We start from the raw sequence: 23,138 nt of genomic DNA, 5'->3' as shown, positions 1-23,138 counted from the left end.
CTGTTGTACATTTAATGACCCTTAAGTCAGTAAGCACAGCAAGTTCCCCCAAAAACATCGGTGAGGCTAAAAACAAAAAATTGCGGATGCTGGAAATCCAAAACAAAAACAGAAATACTAATGGGTGAGATACTGGACATTCGCGTTTAGCTTGCTCCTCACCTCACTCTGCTTACCCAAATAATGTCGAGCACCGTTATCCCTGCTATGAAATTGACAGCAAATTCTGGCCGGTTTGTGTATCCATCGTCAGGGACCGCATCTCTCACTTTATGTGTTTTGTGTGCATGTTTCAAAGTGCAATGTGTGTTTCCCTCTGTTTCAGACTGCCTCGGGCTGTTTCAGCATCTTTTAATCCGGGTGCCTGCATCTCTCTCAGCTTCAGTCTCTCTCTCTCTCTCTCTATACCCATGGGTTTCAGCGTGTGTACCCCCTCCAGTGCATTTTTTCTATGTTTGCATATGTCTGTCCGCCCATCCCCACCATCCACATATATTTCACCTTCTCTCCCTGTATGTGGGTGTGTCTCACTCTCCTGTGTGTTTCAGTATGGGTCAGTCTCTGTCGGTCTCTCTCCCTGTTTGAGTGATCTGTGTTTCATTGCCTGTCTCTCTCTCTTGCCTTCAACTGCCTGTCTCTCGAATTTGTGTGTAATGCATGTCTCTCCTGGTGTTTGTGTGTATTTGTCTCTGTCTGTCTAGTTCAGTGTGTGTGTCAGTATCTGTGTAGATAGGTCGTTTCCTGTGAGTTTGTGCCCGGCGCAATGTTTCGGTATGTTTCGTTTCTCTGTGCGTTCGTGTGTTTCGATGTCCCAATGTTTAAAGAAGTATAAATATCTCCAGGGTTATTTTTCAACCGAATCGTGAGGTCGAAATAAAATGAGCGGATTAAAAAAGTCGGCCACCCAGTCAAAACCTGCCACTCGTCCCGGACTAAATTCCATAATCTAGATGGAAAGTCCATTTACATAACATCATGTCCTGTGCAACCTCTGAACCTGGATCCAAACTCGCAGCTATGAAACGATTAAACCACTCCCCTGCTCACAAATCTTCACACTCCAACGCCAGGGAAGCTCTCAACAACCTTTGGAGCTCACGGTCCCAGGAAAAGTTTCGCGTCCTTTCTGCGACTTTCAGTTCTTGTTGCAACCCCATTTGTAAATTCAAACCCATTTTGATTCTTGGATCACAAGGGTCGCCCAGGGAGGAATGCATTAGTTACTTCCTGCTCTGTCATGCCTCTCCTCAGTTTGTTCCTCTTTTTGGTGACCTGCGGAGCTGCCCTGTCTTCCACAGGTGAGAATGAAGCATTCCTCACATCTCAACAGTGTTCAGCCCCAACCTCTGGCTGTTAGGTGGGGTGGGGGAGGGAGGGAGGGGCGGGTCGGGATTTGATTTATATAGCATGCTTTTCACAACATTGGCACGTCCCAAAGTGCTTTGCAGCCAACTTTGTTTAACGTTGACTCTTTGTGGGCATTCTTGGTCAAGATGGGCAATAAATGCCTTTGAGAAGAGTCTTCAAAATGAAGTGCTTCTGAAGTGTAGCAGCCACATGATTGAACAGCTTTTTCTAAGAAGCTTATAATCAATTAATTATTTAAGTATAGCCCTTGTTTTTTTTGGCCAGTGCAACCTAGAAGTAGAATTAGAAACATGGTGTCAATGTAAAGGATACAGCATGGAGGGTCAACATAGAGGGTGAAGAGAGTACCCGGGATGTGTGTTACGTGAAGAAGAGAGACGGGAAACGTGATGCACAGGATAATAGAGAGAGCTAGAAGCGTTCTGGATGAGAGAGGGACAGGGGCCGGGATTTTCAAAGGGCTGCAGGGTCAGGACCCAGTGCAGTTGGGAATTGAAGATCATGGTCCCCATGCTGGTCCAGGATTCCAGTGCCTCACAGTTTGGAATTTTCAAAGGGCCAGCAGGGGTGAGGGAATGGGAAACATGTTGGTCATCAATTAGTAGCCCCTTAAGGAATTTTTTTAAATTCTTCCATGGGATGCGGTAAGGCCAGCTTTTGTTACCCATCCCTAATTGCCCTTGAATTGGGTGGTTTGCTATGCCATTTCAGAGGGCAGTTAATAATTAACCACATTGCTGTGAGTCTGGATTCACATATATACCAGACCAGGTAAGGATGATAGATTTCTTTCCCTAAAGGGCATTGGTGAACTAGATAGGTTTTTACAACAATTGATTATAGCTGTCATGGTCACCATTACTGAGAGTAACTTTACAATGCAGATTTATTAATTGAATTTAAACCTTACCAGCTGCCGTGGTGGGATTTGAGCCCATGTCCCCAGAGCATCAGCCTGGGCCTCTGGATTACTAGCACAGTGACATTACCACTACCCCCAACAGACCTTGCCCGTGGAGGTAGAAATTTTCAGTGTTGTTTTACAGCGAGCTAGAACAGGCTTGTGCGTGTTTGTGCACACATGTTGGATTCATCTTGGGGCTGATATAAGTTTGTGTGCATTTGTTTTAAAATCAAATTTGAGGGACCAACAAGGATCAGGATGTCTGCTACACCATAACTAGTTGTCCATAGCCACTTTCTGCTGTGTTTGACCTCCTGCCTTTGTAAGGAGCTTCCCCCTCCCTTCAGTAAGGTGTCAGCAGCCACCAACATGGCTACCAGCTGCCTTTGCCATCAGCACCAGGCAGGCAGCTCCTGCCTCCTGGACATGCTCGGTGCCACTAATTGGAGGCCAAGTTTGCCTCCTGCCCAATTAGGACATTTACATATAAAAATAATGTCACAAGGATGTCAGAGTTCAGCCATGGGGTCGGGACCTGGAATTCATCCAGGCATCAGATTCCTGACAGGGTAATCAACTATCCCATATTTTAACAGATTGTCCCTTATTTTCACTGTTAGTCCCATGCCCCTTAAGTGAAACCTTATGTCCCATATTTCTAGAACAGCCTGTGATAGACTGAGCCTGGGAGTCTCCTCTTGCCTTTGCTTCTTTGTTTTTTGTGCACCAGGGGAGTTATAGCCATCTGAACACCCCCATCCCGCTCATATGTCATCAACAGCTCTCCTCCCCAACACTCCTGGTCACCAGTACCCCAATGCCCACACCACACCACCCCACCCCCCTCAAACCCAATCAGAGTGTCCTTTATTTTCTTATGTTCTAATTTCTTATTTTATTTCATAAGAAATGGTCACCCTGGTTCTTGACTCCACTTTGAAAATCCGGCCAGGGGAGTGTGACACACAGGGCAATAGAGAATTAAAGTGTGTTACACAGAGTGTGAGAGAGGCAAATGGGATGTGTTAAACGCAGTAAAACAGAGGTGGAGTGTATTACACAGACGGTGAAGCAAAGACTGGAAATGTGTTATACACTTGTAACAGAGAGATATTGAGTGTTAAACATTGGGAAAGCTCCTTTTACCACCTCAGAATGACCAAATGCACTTCATACTCAATGAAGTACTTTTTAGTGTATTCACTGTCGTGATGCAGGAAATGAAGCAGCCAACTTATGCATAGCCCAAACAGCCATATGATAATAACCAGATAATTTGTTTTAGTGATGCCAGTTGAGCGATTAATATAGACCAGAACACTGGGAAGAACTCCCCTCCTCTTCTTTGGAATATTTCCATGGGATCTTTTGCATCCACCTGGAAGGGCTGACGGGGTCTCTAGTTTCATGTCTTATCTGAAAATTGGCACATGTGCCGGTACTGCACTGGGAGTGGGAGTGTCCTCAAGGCTCTGTAGCCCCAAAGAGAGGGGAACTGTATTGCTCAGAGGGGGAGAACATACGGAATTAACATAGCTGGATCAGCGACATTAAAACAAGCTCAATCCATTTTCACAGGTCCTGGCTCTGGACCAGAAACGCAGAAATATCTTTCTCCCTTCAGTCATGAGGTGTACTTTTTTTTGCTTTCAGGTTATTTCTGGCACATCACAGATATGCACTGGGATCCTGATTACCAAGTTACTGACAATCCATTGGCAGTATGCCCTTCTGCTTCGGATCCTGTAAAGAATCCTGGAAAATGGGGTAATTACCTGTGCGATTCCCCATGGGCTCTGATCAATTCATCGATCTATGCCATGAAGGATATCTTCCCGAATCCCAACTTTATAATTTGGACAGGGTAGGTATGTATATATTGTTGTGTGTGAATATGTGACATTTGAATACATTCCTGTGTAGGAACATAGAAATAGCTAAAGAACAAGGTGTCTCTCATTCACCTTGTACCATCCAAGTAGTTGTCCTAAACACTGATAATGGAGCTGTTAACTAATTGTGGCTATAAATTAGTCTTCAACAGGCCCAGACATGACATGAGGGAAACCCCAGTGGTGGAGAGTTTTGGGAACCATAGAGCCAAAGTCACCTGCTCCTCCTGCTACCTTGAACACATGTTGTGTCTCAATTTACTCATATATTGTACCCCAAAATGTTATTCTCGGAAATAAATCTCATTTGTATTTGAAGGAATCCACTCTAACTGCTTCCACCATCTCTCTGGGAAGACTGTTCCCTAAATTGATCACTCGCTCACTGAAATTTTTCTGATGATTAGTTTTGGATTTACCCCACCCCTTGGTTCTCCTGTTCTGGACAATGTGAAACAGCTTGTTGTGGTCTCCATAGCAAAGTGAGGGGCTGTTAAATGCTAAGTTTTTTTTCAAATCTTTGATCCCAATCATAACCCAAAACAATGCCAAGCTGGAAAATCATTCTGATCACCTTTGCTGTTCATACATTGTGTTTTAGAGCTCTCTTTACACTGCTCTTACAGTGAGCCTTAACTTTCAGCATCCTCTGAACAGGCAGCTAACATTCCAATCTCCCACATTCCTTAGGACCAGGGAACATAGCCTAAAAGTTAGAGCCAGAACTTTCAGTAATTAGGAAACACTACCACATGTAAAGGGTAGTAGAAGTTTAGAATTATCTTCTACTAGTGGAAATTGATGCTAGATTATTTGTTAATTTTAAATCTGAAATTGATATATTTCTGTCAATGAGAGGTAGTAAAGGATATGGGGTAAAGGCCCCATATGGAGCTGGGTCACAGGTCAGCCCTGAATACAGCATCTTCTCAAGTCCAGTGTGCTGACCTCACTCACGCTTCTTGACAAATCGTGGTAGCTGTTGATCTCTATGAAGAAATGTTGTTTCCTGGCACCTGACCTAGGTGTCCCTTATCACCCTGAGCCTGTGACCACTTGTCTCTCTGCCCAGGCACATCTGTAAGAATTGTTCTGGGTTTACTTTCTCCATCCTGTTTGTAAGACACACAGCAGGACCAGATGTGTCAAACAAACGGGTGACACACACAGTCCAGTTAAGAAAGTTTATTCCATCAGGAACTTACCTAGATCTTCCTTCTATCCAATGGGATTAATGAGCAAGCTTTATCCCCTTCTTCTCCAGGGATGACACTCCACACATCCCCAATGAGAAGCTCAGTGATGAAGCAGTGCTGAGGATGATAGGGAATGTGTCGCAGCTCATACAGCATGTGTTCCCAGGTGAGTGGTAACATTGCCATGGCCTATGACGGACAGGCTTCCCTGAGGTAAAGTGACAGGCGGGGTTGTACTACACCACATTGCTTTTGCCCCTTTGCAGGCTGGCAGCAGGAAACAGAGATCTTTGCTGAGATAGGATGCCAATGAACCCAGCAGAAACAGAAAGCAATGGACTATAAAATGGCAGCTAATACAAAATGGTTACACCAATAAAATAAAGTATTATACCAATGGGAGTCGGCCCTGATCATGACAGGGGAAAGTGCCTGCTGTTGACCAAAGTCAACTCTGATTTTGCTTTGACTTGATGGCCACAAAACTCAACAGTTCCAGAAAATAATCAAGAGCAAAAACCCTGACTCGTTTTCTTTCTGCTCCCTAGTCCAGAGTTCTTAAGGTTAATTATAGTATCACAATTGCCAATCCAACAGCACTCAACAAATGCAGCCCAGACCCACTTGGTGTTCATGGCTCAGCTCCACACTGGACTAGCCATGGGAGGAGGGGGAAGGCTCAAGGGGGAAACCTTAATTCCATATCCTGTTTATGGCATCATAATGACTCTCCAAAATGGAGACATATTGAGACCAAAAAATGAATTGATTAGATGACGAGATTAACAGAAACTTCCTCGCAATCTCCAATTGGACTAACATCCTGAAAGGTATCCCATGATTCCGGCAGTACCCATATCTGTGGATGTTGGGTGGAGCCTGAATAAGGTGTGACTGCTACTGTCCCTCCCCTTGTCTTTGTGTTTGTTTAGTCCACTGGGCTGTCTGGGCCCACTCTTGAAGAATGGCCATTTGGATGAGGTAGTGGAGTGCACCCCTTGCCTGTGAAGCTATATACTGTAACCATGCCTTCAGGAGAAAGGAGAAATCAGTCTCGGAGTCGGTAAATCAGTTAAGTCAATTGTCCAACATCTGGACAATAATTATTTTGTTATTCTTCATTCAGATATCAAAGTTTACGCTGCAATGGGAAACCATGATATGCATCCAAAGAGTCAGTTTCCTGCCACTGGCCACCTGATTTATAATCGAACTGCGGAGCTGTGGGCCCAGTGGTTGGATGCAGCATCAATTCCCACTTTCCAGAAAGGTACAATTTTCACTGCCGAGTTGATACTATATTTTTATTTTCTGCTTAAAACATCATTTGCATCACCCCAAAAAGTCATGACACTAGTCTTGATTTATTGACAAATTATTGATTAACCTCTTAACTCAGACACTGCGCCTTCCTCCCTCTCAGAGCTTCACACCTGCCAACCTCCCTTGTTCAACACCCTGTTGCTCCCAGGATAAAAGAAAAAGGTGGTAGCGACAGAAAATGTTTCCAAACATCTGTGTTTGTGTGCACAGAAATGATGCACGAAGATTGTGAGCAGGCACGTGGGCCTGCACTTCATTTTAAAAGGAGCCATTCAAGAAGACTTGTAAGTTGGAGCACCAGTAAAAACAGGCTGCCTCCACTCAAATAAACTGTGTGGAAAATGAAAGCGGCTTCCCATGCAACCACAGAAGGTGCAGCACCTGCCCCTTTACTTCCCCTCTCCTCACCATCCAAGGGCCCAAACACTCCTTTCAAGTGAAGCAGCATTTCACTTGCACTTCCCTCAATTTAGTCTGCTGCATTCGTTGCTCCAAACGCGGTTTCCTCTACATTGGAGAGACCAAACACAGATTGGGTGACCGCTTTGCAGAACACCTTTGGTCTGTCCGCAAACATGACCCGGACCTCCCTGTCGCTTGCCATTTCAACACTCCACCCCGCTCTCATGCCCACACGTCCGTCATTGGCCTGCTGCATTGTTCCAGTGAAGCTCAACGCAAACTGGAGGAACAGCACGTCATCTTCCGACTAGGCACTTTACAGCCTTCCGGACTGAAGCTTGAGTTCAACAATTTTAGATCATGAGCTCTCTCCTTCATCCCCACCCCCTTTCCAATCCTCCTTTTTTTCCCCAATAATTTATATAGGTTTTTCTTTTCCCACCTGTTTACATTATTTTTAAATGTATTTCCATCCATTGTTTTACCTCTACCTTTTAGCCTATTTCGATCCCTTCCCTTCACCCCACCCCACCCCCACTAGGGCTATCTGTACCTTGCTTGTCCTGCTTTCTACCCTTAATTAGCACATTCCTTAGACAATATCACCACCTTAAACGCCTCTTTGTCCTTTTGTCTATGACATCTTTTGGCTATCTCCACCTATCACTGGCCCTCTATCCAGCGCTACCTGCCCCCCCCCAACCCCCCCACCTTAAACCAGCTTATATTTCACCTATTTTCTATTTTTACTTAGTTCTGTTGAAGAGTCATTTGGACTCGAAACATTAACTGTGTTCCTCTTCGCAGATGCTGCCAGACCTGCTGAGTTTTTCTAGGTATTTTTATTTTTGTTTTGGAGATTTTTGTGACTTGAAAATAAATTGGAGCTATCGCAACAATGCCCAGTAGCAGTGAGTAAAGTCAATAACAATATATTGTAAGGTCAATATTGGGTCAAAATAGTGAAATAATCCTGACACTTTATAAATCACTGGTACGATGCACTTAGTATACTGTGTACAATTCATGTCACCATAGAAGGATATTGCAACTATTGAAAGGCTATGGACTAGAGCAATCAGCATGATTCCTAGAGTTGGAAGGATCAGAATTGAGGACCAATTAGGCAAATTGGCAAATTCTCACTAGTTAAGAGAAGGTTGAAAGTGAACATAATTGTTGCCTTTAGGATTCTAAAGGGACTAGATTATGTAGAACACGACAAGCTATTTAAACTTGTCCAGAACAAGTAAAACCAAAGGGCATTGTCTGCACTTGAAGGGGTCAATTTCAAACTCACCCAGGGAAACAATGGGCTCAGGCCCAATTTTAACTCTGTGTAGAGTGAATAAGGTTCTTTTGAGTAAGTCAAAATTGGGCCCATTAGTATTTCTGTGAGCAAGTGATCAATCTATGGACAGGACTCTCTGAGACGCGGTGGCAGTGGTTAGTAATAATTCATTTAAATTCACATTAGATTTCTTTCAGGAAAATTATATTTTGGGATACAGTAATTTGAGACATAGGTGGTAAATGGTTAGGAAAAAACTGGTGATTTTGGCCCTAAGGTTCCCAAGTCCACCACTGAGGTTTCCCTCATGTCATGTTTGGCACTGTTGTAGAATAATCAATTAGAGATTGACAACTCTATTATTGTTGTTTGATACAACTAGCAGGATGGTCAATGGTGAACTAGATGGACTTTGGTCTTATATTGTTTAGCAATTCCTATATGCCACGCTACCTATCTGCACAGACTTTATTGGTGGGTGTGTATTGTGGTAACAAGTCTCAAGATAAACGTGGGAAGTGATTAAGTTTTGGCCTAAGGCCCTCCTCCACTTCTTGAAATGCCTAGTCCAAAGAGAAATACACACCAGGTGTGTCCATGAACACTGTAATTAGACTCAGCACTTCAGCTAGAGAAGAAAAAAACAAATAAGTCAGAGTTTTCACTCTTGACTACTCTCCAGTGACTCCTGCAAGGTGTGCAAACATCAAGCGAATGCAAAATCAGGCTTGGCCGTGATACTCTCCAGAGTCAAATAGCCTGCCAGACATACTATCCAGACTTGCAAATGAAAAATAACCATTCAGGTGAAGTGCCAAGGGAGCTGCTGAAGCTCAGGGAATCATAATCCAGCAAAAGACAGTACTTGTGGGAGGGTGGGTATTGAGTGTACTGCCCTGTTCTAGGGCAGTTAGGGATGGGAAAAAATTGCTGGTCTTGCCAGAGACGCTCACATCACAAGAACAGATTAGAGAAAAATAATGGCAATCTATTGATGCAGTTTGATGGAGCTTATTACTGACCTATGTGAACCCTTGTCTGTCTCCTGTCAAACACTTAGGCTGGGATTTTCCGGTCCGACCCGTGACAATTTTGGAGAGGAACTGGAAAAACCTGCCCTTTATATTTTTTCCAGTGTACATGCATGCTGCTTCCAGTAACCATTTGCTTGTCACTTAAATGTGCAGGTGCCTTTTACACAGAGAAGCTGCTGCATCAGAAGGGACAGCGAATAATCATCCTGAATACAAACTTCTACTACAACAGGAATGCACTGACTGTGGATCTGAGTGACCCCGCTGGACAGTTTCAGTGGTTTGATGATGTCCTCTCCAGAGCCTCAACAGCAGGCGAGAAAGTAAAAGATTATCATTCTTGGGCGTTGGATCTCTCCACATGATAATACACCAAAACCCACAGTGTCCTACAAAAGGAAAAGAAAGACTTGCCTTTAAATTGCTCTTTTCAAGACCTTATAAACTCCTAAAGTGCTTTATAGACAATGAAGTATTTCTTGAATTGTAGTCACTGTTGTAATGTAGGAAACGTAGCCAATTTGCACACAGCAATGTCCAATACAGGCATCAGTGAGATAAATGACAGAAGTGAACAGACGTCCCAGAGTTCATGTTTACCAATTTCCTTTGTCCATGGATTCTATACAATGACCATCAATGGAAGGGAGGTTTGGTACAATGGGATTCTGTATATTGAGAAATCCCAAGACATGATTCGCTTCATTGCAGCTCTATAACACTGCAAGGAAAAGGTTTGATCCAATGGAACTCTATGAAACAGAAGTGAGGGTAGTATTCTTGTGTTTGTGTCTGATCTGCATGGACCCTGAGTGTCATTAAAAGTAACAAATATCACAGATAAAAGAACAATATCCTAAGCTAGGTATTCATTAAAATGATGACTGAAAGGACAGTCATTAAGGCTCAGAGGGTAAATGTATCTCATGCTATAATACTGAGCCATATAGGTTTCAGGTTAAATTCCCTGGGCTGTGGTGAATTAACTATTCCTGGATGGCACAGCAGTGCAAGTGCAGTCGAGCAGACAAATTATACCAGGATTATAACTCCTGATCGCTATCAATGACTTTCTTTTACAAAAAGCTTATTATGTGGGGAACATCAAGTGGTACCCCTATGGTTAAATAAGCAGCCAATATTTGGTGCCTAGTCTAGTGCACAATGGGTTGCCACTAGGACAGGGTAGTGAGGGCTATAGATATGTTTTGAGCATTAGAGAAAGTATGAGATGCAATTAAAGCTAACATTTGAAACCCTATTGTCAGGTTTACATCATTGGGCACATACCACCAGGATTCTTTGAGAAGAAACGGGGAACACACTGGTTCCAAGAAAATTTCAACAAGAGGTATATAGAAATCATCACAAAGCACAGCCAAGTGATAGCAGGACAGTTTTTTGGACATCAACACCGTGACAGCTTTAAAATCTTCTATTCCAACAATGGTACAGTAAGCTTGGTCTCTTCCTATTAAAATTAAATTCTGATCAATATATAATTTGATTTTTGTACAGTCAAAAACAGTTGGCAAGTGTCTATATATAAATGTCAAGAGAGCCAAAGTAGAGTAGCCTATTCCTGTCCAGCTATTCTCCCATTTAACTTTCGTGATTATCAGCAACAGTTTACCTCAATCAAAGCGTACAGCACTACTCACACAAAGGCTGCAACACTTCACTGTTGTAAACGCAGTACTGACTAAAGACTTTTCATAGGGACTGCTGGAGTGGTTGTGTAATTCAGGGCTTTCCAGCATACATCACTTGACTGTTTTGGTGTAGATTTGTGTCTGTTAAGGAGAACACGGTGTGAATACAGAGAAATAGAACATGTCCATTTTTGCCACCCAGTGTCAGCAACAAGCACTCCCAAGTGGGTTATGAGATGGATGCAGAGGAAAGCCCTCTCTCCTTTATACCATCGTGGTACGTCCATCTATGCTGGCATGCCACTTGCACTTCCTATTCCAACCATCCTTGTGGCCTCCCTTAGCTGAGAATGACGAGTGAGTGACAATTCAGAGCTGTGCAATCAGAGGACATTTAGCTAAGAATAACCTCAGGCTCTTTTCAGGGAGGATAGTTAGCAACAGCAGAGAGGGAAAACTTGGATTTCCAAAGATGAGCTAGATTAAAGGCCTAGTCCCTGGTTAACTATAAGAATATGGGAAAAGTAAAGGACAAGAAGAGATTATTTGTCCATCAGATTCTTCTCTCTGGTACCCAACTCTCCCAGCAGTATTTTTAACTCTGCTAATATGCTAATATTCTTGCCTCTGCTACCTGACCTGGAAGATTATGTCATCTATTCATCAACCTTTAAGTAAAAAAAGCTTTATTTTTCATTTATTCTACATTACTTTAAACTGATGAACACTAACTCTACTAGCCTTGCTTATGCCAAAGTAATGCCATGGTTTTTATCAATATTAATATTTTATATACTTTAGTTAGATTCAGTCAGTGGATGGAAAATGTATCCCATTTTTCCTAATGGCTCAACCCTTTATTATTTGGGATAATTCCTAAGTGTTCCTACACCCTTTCCAATACATGTATATTCTTACCGTAGAGCAGTGACAATAACTGAACAAAGTAATCTAGGTTTGGTCTGAACAGTGCATTTTAGCATAATTAACAGATAATAATAGCTTCAAGTATAATCTCTGCATATCTGTACTCTGCTACTCTGCCTCTATAAGTCAACATTCTATCATTTTTCTTAGTTACTTCATCACATTATCTGGACAATAAAAGCAACAAGTTTACAAATTCTTCTCGATCCGTCAAAACTTATGTACTAATTCTATTCTATTGACTGTTGTCATAACTCACGGGGATAGTACGCTGTAATAACAAGCCCACTGCTCCCTGAGCCATGACAAATGTGAGAAGTTTGATTAGGCCACCAGCTTACCCCAATTCTACCTAACTGTTTAATTTAGGCTAACAGAATACGGGCACCAGGTTTGTAAACTTAATAAGTCGATAATTGTTTATTAAACACATTGCCTGTAAACGGTGGCAAAAAAAAGAAATATGAAGTGCTAACTTTTAACTCTATAACTTAAATTCTACCCTTTCTTAACCCCTATACACAAACACACACACACATAAGACACACAAAACATGGATTTTAAGGGTGAGATAAAACAATTCAATAACACCAGTCCGGAGTTCAGGATTAGATGGGTTGACTTTGATTGCTTTCTTTCAAATTCCCTATAGGCTGTTATGGCTGACACAAGATGGTTTCTCAGCACTTGCAGTCTGTGGTTCTCTGATTGAAACTTGCTTTTAATGTTTCTGCTGATGATTTTTCCCCTTTTCCTCCTGACAGGGGTTTCTCAAAGAAAGCAGGATACAGCGATGTGAGAAATAACCAGCTAGCTACTATGGCAGGATTGCTGGAGTCTTACAAAGCTCAGGAGAGAGAGGTTTCAGATCTTTCCTCTTTTCAGGCTAGGAGCTGATCTACTGCACTATCCTCACACAGAACCTGGTCCCTTGCTCAGGAGCCAATCAAAACGCCATCGCTGGGCAGTTCCCTCTTAAACCAAGTCTCCTTTACAGCACCATTCTGTCCAACCTGGCACACACTATTGCAGGATGGCAACATTGTAGATTTTCTACTTCCTGCTCCATTGAACATCTCTTTTAAACTGCAGCCACGGTAGTTTTTAAAGCCACAGTCCAAAAAATTTAAAAATATGTTCTTTACACTGTCACAAATCTTTTCCCCTCACACTTTGCAGTATAATTGTCAATAATTATTTTCCATTTGTCTTCACAATTACATATTTGGTCAAAACTGCACTAATGTGATCTTGAACTTTCCCTAAAATGGTCAATCCACACCTGGACAAGCTTTGCAACTTTCTACTCCAACAGTGCCAGACCAGCTTCCCCACACTTGTAACTGATGAACTCCTTGCAATGTTTCCTTGGAAATCACTCCATTTCCAGAGTGACTATTGTGACATGTCACAACAAAACCCAGATGCACCTCCCTAGCTGATCCTTGGATGCATTGCCAACCATAATTGAAATGATAAAGGAAGAAAATCACTTGATATAACACTTGGAGCTAACCCCTAAAGTCCTTACTCCTTCAGACAGAACTCCAGGGCAGCCATAAAGATTATTTCACTCGATTCCACCTGGGCAGAATGCTCACCTGCAAAGGACAGACACCAGCCCGAAACCACCCAATATCCTTCTCCCCTCCCAGTCCAGTGGACACTGAGTCCAATTTAGGCACCGTGACTGAGATATTCAAACTCAGCACAGCTGGAAATTTAACACAGGATTTTCATGGACATTATGTTCAGCTACTAACCATCAAAACCAGTTGAGTAACTGTGAACCATAGAACTGTCTTTATTAAACAAAAATAAATTTATCAACCTCCTCATGATGATATACTCTGGCAGCATTCACTAACTAGGCTGACACATGAAATGATCATTAGGTGAGGTAATGAAGAGTGACTGCACCACCATCCGCGATAATATAGCAAGGTGTTGTGACAGGAGGAAGGTTAAGTTAAAACAGCCCTGATTTCTCCCCTCACTACCTGTCCGTAAACAGAAAGGTGTTTTTGATTTCTGATTTCCCCCTTTGTAAGTGGTGGTGTATTTTTCCCAACCGTTCAGTTTTGGAGTGATCCAATCCTCTGTTAATAACGCCACAGCACATGCGAGATAAGGTAAAATAAGAGGGTTAGTTTATTTTACAAACACATAAAATGTGGGAATGGGCTTTCGCGACATCCACCCCTTTTTACATTCATACAATAAAAAAGGGATAAGGGAAAGAAAGGGGGACAGAGCAAGACCACATTAAAATTAAGAGTTATAGTTTCACATGAGCTCAGAGTCCAGAATCAAAAGTCCAGTGGTATATTCCTTCAGAGGTTAGTGACTGAAAATGTTGCAGGGTGATCCGATTTTCCAGAAGCGAGGCTTCCATGATTGAAGAAGACACATAAAGATGAATGAGTCTCATAGACACAGATACAAGAGTTCCAAAGTTCCAGTAGTTCACAGTGTAGATGAGGGTCAGGCACTTTACCTAGACAGAGCTCTTTCTGCTGCTACCTGTTAGATGATAAAATGGTAGCCTGCTCGGGTTCAGTTCCAAATGACAATATTACACGTTCTAGCAACTTGGGGGAGATCATGTAACTAACCTCCCACTTCTTGTCCTGAGTATTGGACAAAGGATGTATTTTCCCAAGGTCTGAAATCTTGAGGTGTTCAATAGAGGAGTCAGGGTCCCTTTTGCTGACATACCATCTCTGTTGGTCGGAGCACTGCCTTAGAAATGTAAAGGTAGTGCAAATATTGGTGCATTTCTTCGGAATTTGATTGTTAGCAGTCACAAAGGGCATAAATACCTCTTTAAAGATAACAAGGTCCCTGTTGGTTTCTGAAGGTTAGAAATTCCTCAGGTATGAGTCATGGCTAGTCAGGGTAAAGCCTTTTAAAATAAAGATAATAATTTTATAAAGTAACCAGGTTGACATAGATATATATATATTTTTTTTCCTCCAATTTGGAATTGGTAGGACAAACAGACACTACCTAATTTCTTGTCATTTAGCCTTCATTAACCAATCAACTCTTCTATTTTAGAAGAGAGAGTTATTTAGACTTTTCAAACCTGATTTGTTTTTTTCAATGATTTCCTGATGACTAATATGTGTCAGCTTGGCTTATATAGCAGATCTCTTACTTTTAGGTTGACACATCTTCACCAAGACTTAAGCATAGAACTGACCCTCTTATACAGACGTTGTTTGCAAGCTGTAGAATTCCCTCCCTAAATCTTTCTGTCTTTCTACCTCTCTCCTCCTTTAAGATGTTGGTTAATACCCACCTCTTACACCAATTTACCTGTCCTAATATCTCCTGCTTTGACCTGGGATCAATTTGTGCCTGATCCTCAATTGGAGGAAATTGAGCGTAAAATTAAAACACCTCAATCAAAACAGGAATTTTTTTCCACATGAAGTAAATAGGCATATGAAACATACTCGCAGCAAAACCAGCTGTGTTGGATAATTCCTTTCTCTCCTGTGTCCCAGCCGGAAGACAGGAAGGAAAAATATATATATATATATCTATGTCAACCTGGTTACTTTATAAAATTATTATTTTTGGGCTTTACAACATTAAAGGCACTATATAAATGCAAGTTCTTAGAATTATTAAATAGTACAGCACAGAAGGAGGCTATTCATCCCATTGAGTCTGTGCCAGCTCTCCTGAAGAGCATTCCAGCTAATCCCATTTGTCTTGGCTCTTTTAAAGGACTGTTGAAGATTCTTACTCACCACAGAATGGCCAGACTTACTAGAACTTCCTCTTTATTTAATCTGGCGTTCCAACAACCTCATTTATCATAAATTCAGCAAACATCCTCCTGATACACACAGATGCAAAATATTCATTTAGGATCTCGGCTGCACCTCTACTGTCTCTTCCAATAGATCTCCATTTCAACCCCTAATCAGCCCCATCACTCCACTAATAACCCTTTTATTATTTCTATACCAAAAGAAGATATTTGGATTCCCTTTTGTGTTAACCACCAACCCTTCTTATACTGTCTATTTTTCCCCTCATTACCTTTCTCACTCCTCCTCTGTACTTATTATATTCAGCCTGATTCTCCCTTCTATTGTTCAGCTGGCATCTATCATACACCCCCTTTCTCTGCTTCATCCTGCTCTCTGACTTCATCATCCAGGGACCTCTTGCTTTTGTTGCCCTCCCTTTCTCTCTTGTGGTTTTGTATCTAGATTAACCCGAACCATCTCCTCTTCAATTGCCATCCATTGCTCCATTACATTACTGCCAGCCAGTCTTTGACTCCAATTTACCTGGGTAAGAGCTCTCCTTAATTCACTGAAATCAGCTCTCCTCAAGCTGAGTATTTTTATTTTGGATTTTTCTATGTCCTCCATAATGAACCTTTTCATACCACGATCGCTTTTCCCAAGATATTCCATCACTGTGACCTTCTCCACTTCACTCCCCAGGACGAGATTTAGCAATGCCTCTTTCCTCATCATGCAGGAAACATATCAATCAAGAAAAGTCCCTGAACACATTTCAGAAATTCTTCCCTTTTCAGCCCTCAACACAATCACTGCCCCCTTCCATATTGGCAGAGTTAGAGTTTTTCATGATCACCACTCTTTAGTTCATGCACCTCTCAATGATTTCCCTGAAAATCTCCTCCTCTCCCTCCTTCCCACTATTTGGTGGTCTATAAAGTACACCAAGTAGTGTAATAGCTTCTCTAGTGTTTCTTAACTCCGACCAAGTAGATTCTGTCTTTGATCCCTCAAGGACTTTCTTCCCAGTATTGTCGTATTCTCCTTACTCAAAGTTGCTACATCCATAACAAAGCCAAGGATACTGTACTGTACGAACAACTTGAGCTACATGGATAGATGACATAAGCTATAGATCTCTTATAACAAATCTTGTTGTTCAAATCATTATTTTTGCACCTTGATCATAGGTTTGACATCCTTCCTAAAGTTAAAGCATGCAGTACTGGACAGAAATTCTAACTGTAGCCTAACCAGTGATTGGTATTAGCATTACCTCACCCTATTTATAAAACTGTTTTATCAACTTCTCCTCCTACTTTTGAGGTTTGGAACCTGTAAGCCTTTCTGCGCTTCTATTCTTTTGAAAGTTTTGTGATTGAGTGTTTATTGCTTCCTCCCACAGACTTGTCCACACTAAATTTTATATGTGGCCATTGGCCTTCGACTAATAAATCATAGAAGTATTTCATTGCAGGTTTTCCAGTTAGTGCTATGTTCATTGCCCCTGCGGTGACCCCTTGGAAAACCACATTAGCTGGCTTACAAGATGGATCACAAAACCCTGGGATTCGCCTCTTTGAATATAATACAGACACTCTCCAGATCTTGGTAAGAATTCATACATACTAGACTGGCTGGCTCAGCATCCATAATGTCATCTCCACGTTCTTTGAAACATTGTGTAGTGCAGTCTAGAAACGTGGAATTCCTGATCTACGCCACCCACTCCAACCCATTCCCCTCACCTGCGCCTGGAATTTACACATGGGGGAGGGTTCCCCTCATCTCCTGCCATAACCTTGGTGGATCAGTAGAAGTTTAGTTAACAGCATTAGCAGCCGCTTCCCCTTGCTTCTCGAGAGTTGGCACTGAAGTTACAGCAGATGAACCCCATGACAATTCTACCCCCTAATCACTACTTCCCAACTTACCTCATTGTTTTTTCCTAAGGGAGGATCCTGCGCTTTGGGCCTGGGTTTCATGCTGAGCTGGTCATGGGCTGGTATTAAAATGTGGTCACAGTTCTGTAAGAACTGTAACTTAACTGGGTATATTCAGATTACAAGATCGATGTTGCTTTGCTTCCAAATCTGATATAATATTGCTGTTTTCATGCAGCTGATGTCTACAAACAGAAATCTGAAAACAGCCACTGATCCCTGGCTGTTGGTAATGGGTGTCACTTGCTGCATTCTGCATAGTTGAAGGCCCTTGGTTTGTTTGTGATTCTTCTTGCCTTCTTTGATTGGGGTTTGGGGCACCACAAATGGTTTCATCAGTCCTGGGCTAAGGATGGGAAACGCTTGACTATGGCTTTTTTTCTAAATTTATTCTCTCACGGGATGTGGGCGTCGCTGGCTCGGCCAACATTTGTTGTCCATCCCTAATTGCCCTTGAGAAGTTGGTGGTGAGCTGCCTTCTTGAACTGCTGCAGTCCATGTAGTATAGGTACACCCACAGCACTGTAAGGGAGAGAGTTCTAGGGCATGGTTTCAGGACACAGACTGTTCTGCGTCTAACTCTTTTGGAACCTCTCAGTAATCTGACTACTAATGTTGCAGTTACATCATTAATAGCAGCTCGAGGAATTCCGGATCAGGATTATTGGCCTGGAAGCCGAACTGCAGACACTGCGCAATATAAGGGAGGGGGAGAAATACCTGGACACTTTGTTCCAGAACACAGTCACACTTCTTAGAATAGGGTCGTCTGTTTTGGTCAGCAGTGAGGGATAGGAGGATGTGACCGTGAGGAAGGTAATGAGACTGAGCAGACGGTAGTGGAGGAGCCTCAGATTTTGCACTTGTCAAACAGGTTTCCACTGGAGTTTAGAAGAGTGAGGGGTGACTTGATTGAAGTATATAAGACCCTGAACGGTATTGACAAGGTGAACGAGGAAAGGATGTTTCCTCTTGTGGGTACGTCCAGAACTAGGGGGCACTGTTTTAAAATTAAGGGTTGCCTGGAGGAGAATGATGAGGAGAATTTTTTTCTCTCAAAAGGTTGTGAAATTTGGAACTCTGCCTGAGAAGGCAGTGGAGACAGGGTCATAGAATATTTTTAATGCAGAGATAGATAGATTCCTGTTAGGCAAGTGAATCAAAGATTATCGGAGTAGATGGGAATGTGGAATTCGAAACACAAACAGACCAGCCATGATCTTAATGAATGGCAGAGCAGGCTTGAGGGGCCGAATGGCCTACTTCTACTCCTATTTTGTATGTTTGTATGGTCTCATTAACATACACATTAACCCATTCCACTACATCTCTCCCCAAATATAATCTCAAATTGTTACATTCTTTTGTTAAACATTTTCCAATGTCTGTAAACCACCTGCACTGTTTACAGTTTCCATCTAACTCCTACCCTTGTATGAATAGTTTAACAAAAGATTGTAAAAGTTTGAGATTATACTGGGGGGAGAAGTAGAGTAATGTGTTTAATGGAGTTGGACTAGGATTTTTCTGTCTAACTTTTCCTGGGTAACTATTCAGGTAAGTATGTCAAAACTGTTCAAAGTCTCCAACACTAACTCTGAGTTGGACACATTCGTGGAGGGTCCCGGGGAGCAGGGGAATCGCCCGCCGGAAGTTCAAACTTCCCAGGTAATTCCCTCACAGTTCAGCATGTCAGGACCTCCGCAAGGTCCCGGTGCACATCTTGGGTCATACCTCTGGTCTCCAACAGTCCGGAAACCAGATGATCTGGCCATTGTGAATAGAGAATTAGCCTCAGTGTCCAAGAAAATGGTTCTTGTAGCAGCAAAGTTAGAATGCTTCAGAATAAAGACAGAAAATGTTGGAAATACTCAACAAGTCCACACCACCTTTGGAGAGAGAAACAGTTAATGTGTCAGGTCAGTAACCTTTTATCAGAACTGGGAGTGCTTAGAGATGTAACAGTTTTTAAGCCAGGCAGGGAAGAAGTGTTGAGGGTGTGGGGGGAGGGGTGGAGGGGAGGGGAAGAAAGAACAAAAACAAAGTTCTGTGATAGGGCGGAAGGCAGAAGAGCTTAAATGACCAAGGGGTTAATGTAGCAAGGCAAAAGTTGGTAACAATGGGACAAGAAACAAAAGATCTATCGACATTTGCTATAAATACAGAATCACCAATCAGCATTGAGTTCAACAATTTAACATCATAATCTCTGCACATTTTCTGTTTTTTGATGGCAACTATTGGTGGTGATTATTCTTCCATTTACATCTCCTGTAATCACATATTTTGTTTCTTCTCTTGTCCCACTGCCATATCCTTTTACCTTCTGCCAGAAGTCGCAGTCGGATTTATTCCATAATAATGGTGAATGTTGTTAGCCTCAACATTATCATTAATGCAAAATAAGGGCTATTGTCAAACAGGGTATTGTTAATATGTGATAGTCTCCAAGTCTTTTCTTTCATGAGAAAGAGATAAGGGAAGGAGATAGAGAACAGTAAACTATCAATGTCTAGAAGAACGATTAGTTGAGAATTTTAGTAGTCACAAACGTTAACCTGTCATTCTTGGAAGTCCTTTGATGGAAGTAATCATCTGCTGCTGTCTAAAACTCCTGGTTCATATCTTTGTATTCCACACTCAAAGTTGTGGCTTTGGGGCAGCAATCAGATAGAATAATGAACTTCAAATTGTGCTCATTTTGCAATGAAGAGAGACATGCTAAAACTGTATGGCGGCCTGGTGAGAGCACTTTGTGTAGTTTTGGTTACTCAGTCAAGAGAAGCCTTGAAGCTGTGCGAACAATAAGCACAAACTGATGGTACCAGCCCTGAGCCTTTAGTTTCACCGTCTCCCTTCAGGGTTTTAGAAGAAAGGATGTTCACAGTGGCCTTCTGAAAGGGAGCAAAGCATAATAATTTGTAGGTCCCCTCCAGTTTGAGTCTATTCATTTGTACCAGGTTCTACTTTGTCATTCAAGCAGAGTAGTCTTGAGAATGAAATCAGATAAGCATCTCTCTCCAGCTGCATAGCATCTTTTATATCAATAGCTGATCAGCCACATTGCATTAAAATGATCTGCTGCATGAAGCCCATGCAAGCTGTCAATGTGAGTTTGTGTTATAAGTTGCAACTTACATGTGTGCTGCTGGAATACAGGTACACATGGTTAACAAATGAAAGCTTTAAGGGCTTTCCCCTTCTTCCAAACCCATTTGTGGGTTCTGCAGGTACTCTGCACAGCACTAATCATGGTTGCCTATACCTACCAGACATGCTGCACTGCTCTTCATCTGGTGGGGGTGCCCAGAATTTCCAAACAGGGAAGCAAGCCTTCAGTAGCATTTCAACATCTGCACCAGACCAGCTCTCTTGCCTGAAATCTCCATTCTCCACATTTGCTTTGGCATTCATTAGATTTTGTGAATTACATCTATTGGCCTATTTAAGCTTTGGAAAGTTTCCAAAAAGCCACTTTGAATCATCAGTTGACTGTGTGTGCCTATATCTTTCCCCAATTTTCCCCCTTAGGCCACGGGATTCTGTTTGGTATATTCTTGCAGGCACTGTCAGCCCCAGTACCCCATTCAGGTGGCCATTGTTTTCTGTGTGCATCAGCACAGAGCGTCATGAAACCTAAGCCTGCTCCCAATGTCCACCCGCACACATTCTCTAGCAGGAAACACTGGCGAGCAAGACGATAAGTCTGGAGTGGGAACCCCAGTACCTTGATATTTTTTTAAGAAGAACCTCCTTAGCCCCGAATGACAGGAAATAATTGTTACAAAGCGTGTCTCAAGTGAGCACAGACCAGGGATTGAGCCCCGCAGCTTCTGGTCAATCTTTCATTTAATACCGTACAATGCACTGCATTTGCTCCCTAAAGCAGCTGTAGAGCATTCCTTTGCATGAAACGGAACATGCTTTATTAACTCAAAATAAAAAGACTACTTGGTTTTAATCTATATCTTTCTCCCCTTCTCCCATCTTAGGATGTGGTGACCTATTATTTAAACTTAACCTTTGCTAACACCTGGGCTCCACGTTGGGAAAAAGAATACCGCTTAACAGAAGCATTCCAAGTACCTGATGCCACAATTGAATCCATGCAGACTGTGCTGGACAAATTAAGCCAGGACAAGAGTCATCTGCAGAAGTATTATGAATATAATTCGGTCAGCTACGACTTGGGGGAATGTAATGAGTGGTGCCGTACTGATCACATTTGTGCTATTAAAGATGTCGATTATAGTAGATACAAAAACTGCATCAAGTCTGGGGGATCATCCGGAATGAATGAAATGTGGTTGTTGTGGCTTTCTGTGCTAATATTGGCCCTGCTATTTCGTTACAATTGACTGCAACTTCACATCCATGGAATTTTACCTGTCTATATGTAAATCACAATCTGATATTACTATTGAGAGATAATGTTGATATGGTGGGACGAAGGTTCACATGGAGCATAACCAACCGCATAGATCCGTTGGGCAAGCCTGTAAATTCTGTACTCACATACAAGCTTCCCATACATAAAGTAGGTGGTGCCTTCGTGCTTTAATACTAGGGCAAGGGTCCAGGTTCAACTCACTTGTGGATTTTTTTGTCCTCTTTGAATCTTGAAAGCTTAAGAATCAAAAAAATACATTAAAGATGTCTTTTCAAAAAGCACAACTGTAGGACTCCATATCTGAACACTAAGAGTTAGTCAAGTTACTTTCCATTTATGAACATGGACATCTATACAACCACTGCTCCAGATTAGTCTCAACAATATCAAATTGTACTCGCCAATTATTTGCAAAGGATGTTTCTCCCTGGGAAACTGTTGCTTCAATGGTTGTGGATCAACTAATCTAAATTAAACCAGATTTTCAGTTATCGCTTTACCAAATATTACTGGACTGTTAATACTATCTTACAAAGTTTCCTTGATGGTTTAAGCCAAAATTAAGCACTGCTTTTTGATAAAAACGACAATCCCAATTGGTATCTTGGTTAAAGGGTGCCCGCAAATGCTGAAATAAAGCGGGTGGAGATCTGGAACTGCAAGCCCCCACAAGGTGAGCTCTGTATTTCAACCATACGATTGTGGGTAGTTAGCAAGAGGATGCCAAGTGCTTCCTCAGGAAACAAATTATGGGCCTGAACTTCCTCGAAGTGGCACTCAGTGTTGGATTGCCATTCCATGCACAATTTCTCACCTTAATTTTGTTTTCAGTCCTATCTCATCTGACCTTCCGACTCAGGCCACGTGAGATCCAGGCAGTGTACCACGTTCCCGGGATCTAGCATTGAAATGCAGCTGAGTCAAAGGGAAAGAGGCCACACCCTTTTTTACAGCACTAAGATGACCTGGTTTACAGCAGTTAAAGATCCATTGAAATTTAAAGGTCTTTGACAGGCCAGGAGAAGGTAAGTAGACAGGATTTGGGGGTT

At 42.1% G+C, this 23,138-nt stretch overlaps 1 protein-coding gene across 2 annotated transcripts; it reads left to right on the top strand.

The window, feature by feature from the left end:
• Positions 1-1,011: 1,011 nt before the first annotated feature.
• LOC121281140 (acid sphingomyelinase-like phosphodiesterase 3b) lies at positions 1,012-23,138 on the top strand. 2 transcript variants are annotated; one of them, XM_041193863.1, is made up of 9 exons: positions 1,012-1,298; positions 3,926-4,136; positions 5,429-5,526; positions 6,487-6,630; positions 9,564-9,733; positions 10,679-10,859; positions 17,234-17,367; positions 21,692-21,855; positions 22,921-23,138. In XM_041193863.1, exons 1-9 carry the CDS (start codon positions 1,238-1,240, stop codon positions 22,955-22,957), a joined length of 1,200 nt encoding a protein of 399 aa, XP_041049797.1. In that variant the 5' UTR covers positions 1,012-1,237; the 3' UTR covers positions 22,958-23,138. The 2 variants fall into 2 exon arrangements, with proteins under 2 accessions (XP_041049797.1, XP_041049796.1); XM_041193862.1 differs by lacking the exon at positions 22,921-23,138 and having other exon boundaries at positions 1,013-1,298; positions 21,692-22,368.

This window comes from Carcharodon carcharias, chromosome 8 (genome assembly GCF_017639515.1).
Source record: "Carcharodon carcharias isolate sCarCar2 chromosome 8, sCarCar2.pri, whole genome shotgun sequence".
NCBI classification, from domain to species: Eukaryota; Metazoa; Chordata; class Chondrichthyes; order Lamniformes; family Lamnidae; genus Carcharodon; species Carcharodon carcharias.
Note: the sequence above shows the minus strand (reverse complement) of the source record. Positions and strands in the feature narration are given on the sequence as shown.